The sequence below is a fragment of the Argentina silus genome (assembly GCF_951799395.1).
Source record: "Argentina silus genome assembly, chromosome: 20".
In the NCBI taxonomy this organism is placed as follows: domain Eukaryota; kingdom Metazoa; phylum Chordata; class Actinopteri; order Argentiniformes; family Argentinidae; genus Argentina; species Argentina silus.
The window spans coordinates 6,257,725-6,267,724 of NC_139674.1; the positions used below are offsets into that span (position 1 = coordinate 6,257,725).

A 10,000-nucleotide genomic window follows, 5' to 3' on the forward strand; every position below is an offset into this window, starting at 1 on the left:
TGTGTGTGTGTGTGTGTGTGTGTGTGTGTGTGTGTGTGTGTGTGTGTGTGTGTGTCACCACCACCACAGATAGGAACCCTCTATCCTGACTCTAGCCTGGCACCAGTCTAATCATTCCCCACCTGACTGCCAGTAAAGCAGTGGAACACAACAACAGTGGTTACAGGAACCAGGCCTGAGTCACCACTGTGGTATTCACTGTAGACCAGGCAGAGTGGGGAGCCATGCCAGTGTGCCTGAGGCCACACTGATTGATTTTGTGTGTGTGTGTGTGTGTGTGTGTGTGTGTGTGTGTGTGTGTGTGTGTGTGTGTGTGTGTGTGTGTGTGTGTGTGATTGATGATGGCATATGTCCTCTGATGGTTTTCACAGCCAAGGACTTTATCAGCAGTCTGATGGAGAAGGACCCAGCGAAGCGCTACACCTGTGACCAGGCCCTTAGACACCCATGGTGAGAAGAAATCGAAGACACACACACACACACACACACACACACACACACACAGACTCAATAATGGCAGCCTGATGGGTGGAGAGGTGAGGCAAAACCAAACTAAACAGGAGGGGGTGTTTGTCTGTGTGTGTTCGTTTCAGGATTGCTGGGGACACAGCCCTGTGCAAGAACATCCATGAGTCTGTCAGCAGACAGATCAGGAAAAACTTTGCCAAGAGCAAATGGAGGGTAGGTTTGTGTGTAGATCTGTGATATTGTATTCACAGTGTGTCGCGGTATACAATATGTCCTGTATCAGTCAAGTTGTGAAGTTAACCCCAATTCTTTTCCAGCATAGACATTTCCAGCACAGGCTAGCAAATGTGCCTACGCCTCAGGGGAGTTACCCACCCTAGAAACACCAGACGATTTTAAAATGAGGAATGGGCTTGGACTACTACATTTAAATGAGGAATGGGCTTGGACTACTACATTTAAATGAGGAATGGGCTTGGACTACTACATTTAAATGAGGAATGGGCTTGGACTACTACATTTAAATGAGGAATGGGCTTGGACTACTACATTTAAATGCCAGAAGCCTAATAAATACAATGGACTTCATTGTACAATGGACTTACATGGGCTCAACAGGCAAAATCAGACATTTTTATGATCGCTACATTTCTCAGTGCCTGACAATGATGTGTCCTGCTGTCCTGTACTGTCCCAAATCAATGTGAATGTTTAGTCCTAAGTGTGTCTTTTGGAAATAACTCTAAACTGGCTCTAATAGGAGTGTATCGCCCAAAAACTGCTCATAGTGCTCTTGATAACTTAGCTGCACTTCTATCCTCCTATGTACATTGTAAAGTAATAATAATAGGTGATTTTAAGCTAGACTGGTTGTCTCAAACCTCAGATAAAATCAAACACCTGTGTGCACCTATTAACTATCACAAACCAACACAGCCTAACCTGAAGAATCCAGGTAAATCCGAGCAAGGTTTTTTACATGATCTGTATTTGTCGATTCTTTCCCTTATCAGCTGAATACCTGACCCCATTTGGCTCTAGACTTTTCTCATCTATATTTGTATCTCTGGCAGACAAAGATGCCCCCATTAAACGCCTTAGAATTAAGAATAGAACTAATCCTTGGTATTCCACAGAACTTTCAGATCTCCTTTTGTTGAGAAACCAGGCCTGGGCCAAAGCTCGTAAAAAAAACTAGCCTCAGTAGCTGATTGGCAGGTTTTCAGACAACAGAGAAATAGATGTTTATATAGAATTTGTCAGACTCTGGCCTCATTACAGAGAACATTTGGATATGGAATGCCTTTAATCAGCATTTTATCTCGGCAGGCATTTTGTTTGAGAGAAATGGTGGTTTGGCTGACCCTGGTCAGACAGTCGACTGCACTCCCATCTCCCAGCCCCCAGTTGAGAGATGGGAGATCAGTCAACTACTGGGAGATCAGTCAACTACTGGGAGATCAGTCAACTACTGGGAGATCAGTCAACTACTGGGAGATCTACTAGCAAATCTTTGTTTTCATTTCAACAATTTTCTACTTGTGATGTACTACTGTAGATGCCCTGCTTAAAATGTAGATAAAAAGACTTATTGCAGCTTTCGCTGATTGTGGAGTCATTGACACATATTTGACATATTTTCACCTCTTTGGTGAAGGATGTGATTGTTTCTTTTGATTGTTTCTCTTGATATATTGTGGTTTTATATGATGTATTGAATTCCATATTTAACTGTGTTGGTTGTATTTTTTATGTGTTGTTTTGTAATGTTTTGTAATTTTGTGGACAGGGTGCACCTGCAAAAGTGGCCTTAGTGTGTTTTCCCCTGTATAAATAAAGGTTAAATAAAATAAATAGTTCTCTCTCTCTCTCTCTCTTTGTCTCTCTCTCTCTCTTTGTCTCTCTAGCAAGCCTTCAATGCCACAGCGGTGGTCCGGCACATGAGACGGCTGCAGTTGGGCAGCAGCAGTATGGGGAGCAGCACCGATCACTCTAGCTACCCAAACAGCCGGGCCCAGACCAACAGCCAGAACCAGACCAAGACCCCCACCCAGACAGCTAACCAGAGCCCTATCCCGACCTCTCAGAGTCCAAACCAGAGCCAGAGCCCCAATTCAGGCCTCATCAAGAGCTTTTCCACAGACGCCACAGACACAGTCTCCAGCACGCCCCGTAAGGAATGTAAGTCCTGCATACACACACACACACGCACATGCGCCCCCCCCCCCCCCACACACACACACACACAGTTATTTAATTATTATAATTACTCAGTGTGTCACAATGTGCTGTTCTCCCCCAGGTGCCCCCGCCCCCTCCACTCCCTGTAGCCTGGCGTCTGCAGCCTCCTCTGCTGCCACTGGGGCGGAGCTGAGTCGGCCCCACCCCTCCACAGTTATTGCCCCCGTGCTGACTGAGACTAAGTGACGCCAGGTCCCGCGGGGAACGAGCTGGGAGGCCACGGCGCTGTGAGAGGGGGGAGTGAGATGACCGTCTCCCCACCTTACCGCACCCCCCCTTACCCCCCCACCCCCAGCCCGCCCCCCGCCCTGCGCCTCCCCCCACGCCACACCCGGGAGGACTGGGAGAGCAGAGGACTCAGTACCCATCCCACCAATCACACCACACCATACTCAGTCTCCACCCACCCGCACAGACGCCCAACTAGACACACCAGCAAGGAGCCAACCCACTGATTTACCCTGGATGTCTCTGATTGGCTGCTTTGAGTGATGAGGGTGTATCCTAATAGCTGGATCAATTGGTAGCTGATGTTGGGTAGGGTGGTGTCACTGTCAATCAAACTCAATTTCCCTCTAATCTGGTCTTTCCTCCATCTACGGTCCTGTCTGTGACTTAGACTTTTTTATTCTTTCACGGTTCCCTCTTAAGGTTGACAGCTACGTACCAACTGGATTCTGTTTTTGTTTTTCTTGTTTTGCGTTTGACATATGTTCTAATTAGATTCAGTGTGTTTGTTTGCGCACATGTTTAAGAAGTGCTTTAAAAGTACCATACGACTGTTGAGTGGTGTTTCAGTAAGCGCTTGATCTATTTGCACAGGAGGTTTTGGATGCGTGTCCAAACGTAGATATTAGTGTGTACAGCTACCAGTTAGACTCCACATCCACATGTATTTATCAGATAGAGAATAGAGATTGTAAACAGTTTAAAACAAAACAAAAAAAAACAGAATGGGCTCAGACCATTGTACAACATCTTTGTTAATGGAAACATGCAATATGTTTCATTATTTTCTTACTTTATAAGACTTTTATATCAATCACCCTATAAGGGATACATAATACATAGACAGTCTATGAAACACAGTGCAGGGTTAGGATAGAGAGGAGAGAGTGCTGGACAGGGCTGTCTCATGTTCATGGTTTAACTACCACTAGTTACCTACAGGGGTTCCCAAGCCAAGAACCAGGGGCCCACTGATTGCTGGACCACAAAAAATGAATACCCATCTTGTCGTATTATCTCTGGATTAAATGTCGTCAAAAAAAAAAGCTTGTGAAGCCCAGACGTTGAGTATCAGTGTTGTGGGAACCCAAGATGGTGGAGCTTGTTGCTTCCCGCCCCTCCATACCCCCTTTAACCAAGCCATGACCTCAACACGTGAGCCATTGTCATCGCATCATCCGCCTGTGCCCAGTCTCACGAGTTCTCAGGGAATTCTGCAGCTGCGCTGGGCGCTGTGATGACCCTTGTTTCCGTAATACCCGCTTGCTTTTTTTTTTGTTGGTCCAGAGAAGTGGACATCACAGGCAACGATGAGGTTAAGAGAATGGTCTCTTGAATGTGAACGTGTTTCTGAACGTGTTCAGACCAGGTAGTGAACACCCTTGTTACCGACTCCCCCTAAGACACACTGGCTTATTCATCTCTGTGGAGGTATAATGTAGCCATGGTTTTGGGGTCAGGTTGAAGAGCGTTGAGACGATACGAAAGTGGCCAGAGAGTGATTACTGTATGCTTCTAAGTGCCATTAAGGCATCGGGTTCCTTTAAGTCACCAGACGTCAGGTATTCCACAGATAGTTAGCGGTTTAGCAGCAGAATCCATGAAGATCCACAGTAGATTGCGTAGGCCTATTTGAAACGCTGATGTCTGCACATTCAGTGTCCGGTTTCTATTTGATGCAATTCCAACTATCCCTTTACTTGTTGTGATTAGCCAAAGACCAGTGTTAAGGATCTGATTCTGCCTGGGGTAGACTCTGCTATTGTACATGTAGCTACAGATAGTAGCTAGCTAGTAGATAGACCCATACCATTCAGAAAGAGAGTCATTTGAAAAGTAAGGGCTGAACTCAAATTGATTACCAATCAGGAGGAAGAACACTGTTTGTTTGTTTGTTTCTCTCTCTCTCTCTCTCTCTCTCTCTCTCTCTCCCTCCCTCCCTCCCTCCCCCGTCTCTCCCCTGTCATTCTTTCCCCCTCTTGTTCACATTCTATCTCTCTCCTAAACACCCCTCTCTCCAATTTCCTCCCACCTCTCTTTTGCTGAGCACTTAACATTGCAGACCAGCTTTCTGTAGATGCTTTGGAAGCCGTTTTTCGACAGAGGTGCCAGTGCGTGCCAAGGCTTACTATTGGCCAGCTAGTGCTCAAAAGCCCGGCGCGTCGAGCCCGGTGAACAAGCCCGTTTGAATTTCCACAGCTGGGCTTTCTAGTCCCGCCTCATCCCAGTTTACATTCTGCCGTTCCTAAGACCAGTTTGTTTACATTCTGCAGCTCGGCTAGTTTTATTTGTAAAAGCGTTCAAATCAATTAGAGATGTGTAGCTTACAGCGTGTTCACTTGGATTACGCTTGCCACCCACCAAGGTCACTCGCCAAAATAAAGCAGTTGGATGATAAGAATATCTCGCTCTAAACCTCATAAGGACCAGGGGGGTGGAGGAGGCACCACTGAAGACCGGGACTGACCATGGAAAAGCGATTGGCCTTGGCACACATTGGCACGCACGGTGTAAGCCCCGCTGTAGAAAACTGGCTATTGTGTCTCTCCCAACACTAGGACTGTTACACGGCCCAGCATCGGGATCCCCCAGCCACAGCCACACACAGCCACACACAGCCTGCTCATAGCCTACTTATAGCCTGCATATAGACTATATATAGAGGTCATAGTGCATAGTGTTAGGATGACCAGGCTTTGTGGTGCTGGAACCTTGCATTGCAAACAAGTGTGATGTCATCAACTCCAGGCTTTTGTGTGTATGTGTATGTGTATGTGTATGTGTATTTGTATGTGTATGTGTATGTGTATGTGTGCGCGTGCACGTGTGTGTGTAGGGAGGTTTGTTTTGTTTTGGGGTGGTGGGCAGCAGGGAGAAGAGAGTTTACATACAGTAGGGCTCCCTATGTTTTTGTTCTGGTTGTCCTTTCTTTTTTTTATGGAGGCAAACTTTTATTGTTTTCTGATATGAATGAATCTTTTTCTGAAAAGGTATTGTTCATAAATTGTGAATATGAATGATAATTTGTAAGATAACCGTTGAGAATGTTGTGTCCAAAGGTGTGCGTGCGTGCGTGTGTGTGCGTGTGCTCGTGTGTGCGTGTGCATGTGTGTGTGTGTGTGGTGGGGGGGGGTTGATTGTATACTCTTTGGAATGTGTAGTCGGTGTGTCTAAATGAGCTTCAACCCCTGACCCCCACTGCTCTTCACTTGGACAACACGATACAGAGCATACAACACTCAGTAACTGCCATCTACACAGTTACCATGGAGACAACGCCATCAGTATTCTAAACAATATCACAGGTATGAAAAAAAAAAAAGGAAAAAAAAAGGTGAAAACATTTTTTTTTCCCGCTAAAGAAAATCAACTCAGGCTTTAGTTTGCCGTGTGTGTGTGTGTGTGTGTGTGTGCGCGCGCGAACATTGCAGCTGTGACTGGTACGATTTCCACTGTTAATCCACTGTGATGTGTGTTTTGTTCACCTGTACATCTGCGTCAGTCCCCTTTACCCTGGGCTCATTAACACTACAACAAGAGCTCCTCACACACACACACACACACACACACACACACACCAGTACAAAACACACATACCTGCCCATGATCAACTGTCGTGAGATATAAAAAAAATAAATCCTAAATGCATCATTTTTAACAATGAAATGCAAGCATGTTGAAAATTAATTAAAAAAATTAATTCAACTCCACCACGAGTGTTTGCATAACCTTATATGCCCTTGTATGATGTGTGTTACATATATCTGAAGAAGAGAGCCCATGCATCCCCAGAGATCTGGGTGTCGTTGGGACCACTGCATCTCTCTTGTTGGTCCGGTCCAGAGCCCGGCCAATGGGCTGTATTTACTCTCTGCATGTGACCAAGACAACCTCCATCTTGTGTGGTGGTGTTGTTTGCATTGACGTGCGGCGACACCTTCATTCTGTGTGGCGGAGTTTGCGCTGCCACCTTTTATTGTGCTGTGATGATGACCTTCTGTTATGGGGCTTGTATATCCCACGCCTTCGACAATCATGTGCACATATCAGAGTTACCATGACGATGACAGAGGCCAGAATGACTGATTGTGTGTTTTTTTTCTCTCCTGAAATAAATCCTGAATGATCATGAAGAAAACGGCCATGTGTGTTTAATTCAGTGTTAGTGTGTGTGTGTGTGTGTGTGTGTGTGTGTACGTCTGTCAGAGCGAGAGGTGAGTATGTCTGCTCAGGGATTACACTTTCAAGACATTCAAAGTTTGTTTTTGCATTTAAAAGCGTCTCCTCTCGAACTGGCCTGCTTGTTGAACTCTGACCCCCACCTTTGCACTGGACCAGAGAGTGATTAGAGAGTTTGCCTCTCCCCCACACCCCCTCCCAACTTACGCACACACACACACACACACACAACCCTCACTGAGTTAAAACAGACGACACACACACCGCGGATGCTCAACAGACACCAGACACATTTGATGGACATTCAACAGACACTTAACAGACGCATGGCAGATGTTTCTCTGAGATTTTACAGATGCTAGCCTCACAAATGTGTTTGCGTGAAAAAATCCTCACAAATCATTCCCCAAACACACACACACACACATCCACACTTTCCCATCCCTCACATTTCAATAACATTTCAATATCGCCTGGGGCATCAACATTATTATGTTTTTCACTCAGCGAGGTTATGCATTATTCTTAATGACATAGCAAATTGTTGTTAATACCTTTCTATGAGACTTAGTGTGTGATTGTGTTGTGTGTTCTCTATAGTGTAGTTGCTCCTATCTTAATGTGAATGATAGTCATTATAGATAAGTGCCTTAGTTGGTGAAAGTGGTTCTGGAGATTGCCCTCAGGTTTTGGCAGGTTAGGGTTTTCGGGGGCAGCAACGTGACCCACGACTCCCAGCACTTCTGTCTCCCTCCCCTCTCACAGTTAGTGACCTTTGTACTACAATGGACCTCCACACTGAGCAACGCACATTCTTCTGATACATTCATCTCTCTTTCCTTCTCTCTCTCCCTCCTTCTCTCTCTCTCTTTCTCACTCTCACTCTGCTCTCTATGCTCACCACTCGCCAGAGAAATAAACAGAGAAGCACAGAGCGGTCATTCCTTCATAAACGTTGACAAAGGCAAAGAAAAACACACATACACACACACACACACACACGCAGAAACATAAACACACACACACCAGTCCTCTGACATAAACAGACACACAGACACTCGCAATCACACAGAATATGGCAATCTCTTGAGAGAGTTAAGCCACTCGGCGGAGTCAGGGATGGGGAGATTGTTGTTATTGGATGGTTATGTGTGGGGGTGAGTGTGTGGGAGGATGGACGCTAGGTTCAGGGGGTTCGCTGATCTTTTTGCCTTATAAAGCACTTCCCTCTCCTTTCTGCACAGACCCACAGCCCCCTCCACTCACTCTCCAATCTCACCCTCCGCTCCCTCCAATCTCCTCCTCTCTCCCCCTCCACTTCTCCAATCTCCCTTTCTCTGCCCTTCCACTCCCTCTCTCTCCTCCTCCACGCCCGCCAATCTCCCTTTCTCTCCCTCTCCACTCCCTTTCTCTCTCCCTCTCTTTCCTCCTCCACTCCCCCCAATCTCCCTCTGTCCTCCTCCACTCCCTCTCTCTCCCCATCTCTCTCCCCCTCCGCTCCTTCCAATCTCCCTCCCCCTCCACAGGAGTCCTTACAGAGGAGGGGGGAGAGAATTGTCCTCCTCCTCCCTCCCTTGCTCTACCTACTCCATCACCACCTACCTACTCCTGTCTTCCTTCTTTATTCCCTCCTTCTCCTCCTCTTTCCCTGTCCATCCATCAGGAGTAGTGGGACACATGAGTGTCACTGTACACTAGGTTGTGTGTGCCTGACCATATCAAAATCAAAGTATGTACTATAGAGGAATGTATCGACCTGTTAAATTAATCATTCTCAATTTCTTTCTTTCAGTCATTGTTCCTCTCCATCCTCTCCCTGTCTGTCCCTGAGGTAATAGTGATTTTCTCTGGGCCAAAGACCCCCTCACTGAGCATTTACAGCATCCAATAGGAGAATAGTGTTCCAGGGGTTGTTTTTTTGAGACAGAATTAAATAAATATTTCAGTAAAGTCCTGCTGTCTCTCTTTCTCCGCTGCCCAGAAATTCACATTCCATTCTGCTCTGTGTCACGACCATAGACAGACAGAAGAGTGGAGGACTGTGTGTGTGTGTGTGTGTGTCATAGAGAGATGAAGAGAGGGAGATTATTTGTGAGAGTGAGAGTGTTTGTGTGTGCAAGAGAGCTAGACTGTGTGTGTGTGTGTGTGTGTGTGTGTGTGTGTGTGTGTGTGTGTGTGTGTGTGTGTGTGTGTACGTTCCTGTACTCATATACCCAGATGGTGATCAAGGCAGTGGTTTGCGTGATAGGGATGAAGTGTTATAGGGTTCAGATGTGTGTGTGTGTGCGTGTGTGTGTGTGTTCATGCGTATGCGTGTGAACGCTTACTTGTGCGTGTGAACGCTTGTTTGTGCGTGTGTGCTTGCTTGTGCGTGTGCGCTTCGTGTGTGTGTGTGTGTGTGTGTGTGTGTGTGTGTGTCTCTGTGGGGGTGGCACATCTGGCCATGTCCCTCGGTGCCTGGAGGAGAGAGGGAAACCCATTAAGAGCCCATACAACCACAGGACATCCTTCATAGTAACTCAGGAACTTTCTCCAGCTCTCTCTCTTTCCTCTTCAAAACAGTTGGTGTGTATTTATTAAGGACAGAATAGAACTGGAATTCAATCCTATCCATAAATAAAAAAAAAAGACTCTCACATAGAATTGACAAATACAAAGTTTATATGCAGCTTCAGCTTCAGTAAAACATCTGAATGCCCTATCATGGCTACCCCCATCAGCACGGGCACTCTGACAGACAGCAACAGACACCCACTGGGATGAATTCCCACTATGCCAGGTATACCCACTCACAGATCACAATCCCTCCCTCCCTCCCCCCCTCCCTCCCTCCCTCCCTCCATCCCTCCCTCCCTCCCTCCCTCCACTCACTCTCTCATTCATT

The 10,000-nt window shown here is 46.4% G+C and overlaps 1 protein-coding gene across 1 annotated transcript in view; it reads left to right on the plus strand.

Annotated features, from left to right (window-relative positions):
* Positions 1 to 2,921, plus strand: part of camk1da (calcium/calmodulin-dependent protein kinase 1Da) — a 35,902-nt gene extending 32,981 nt beyond the window's left edge. The window contains exons 8-11 of the mRNA XM_083692391.1: positions 372 to 450; positions 594 to 681; positions 2,376 to 2,649; positions 2,771 to 2,921. Coding sequence (XP_083548517.1) covers positions 372 to 450; positions 594 to 681; positions 2,376 to 2,649; positions 2,771 to 2,895 — 566 coding nt within the window. The 3' untranslated portion in view covers positions 2,896 to 2,921. The remainder of the gene's footprint in view (positions 1 to 371; positions 451 to 593; positions 682 to 2,375; positions 2,650 to 2,770) is intronic.
* The last annotated feature ends 7,079 nt before the right edge of the window (positions 2,922 to 10,000 follow it).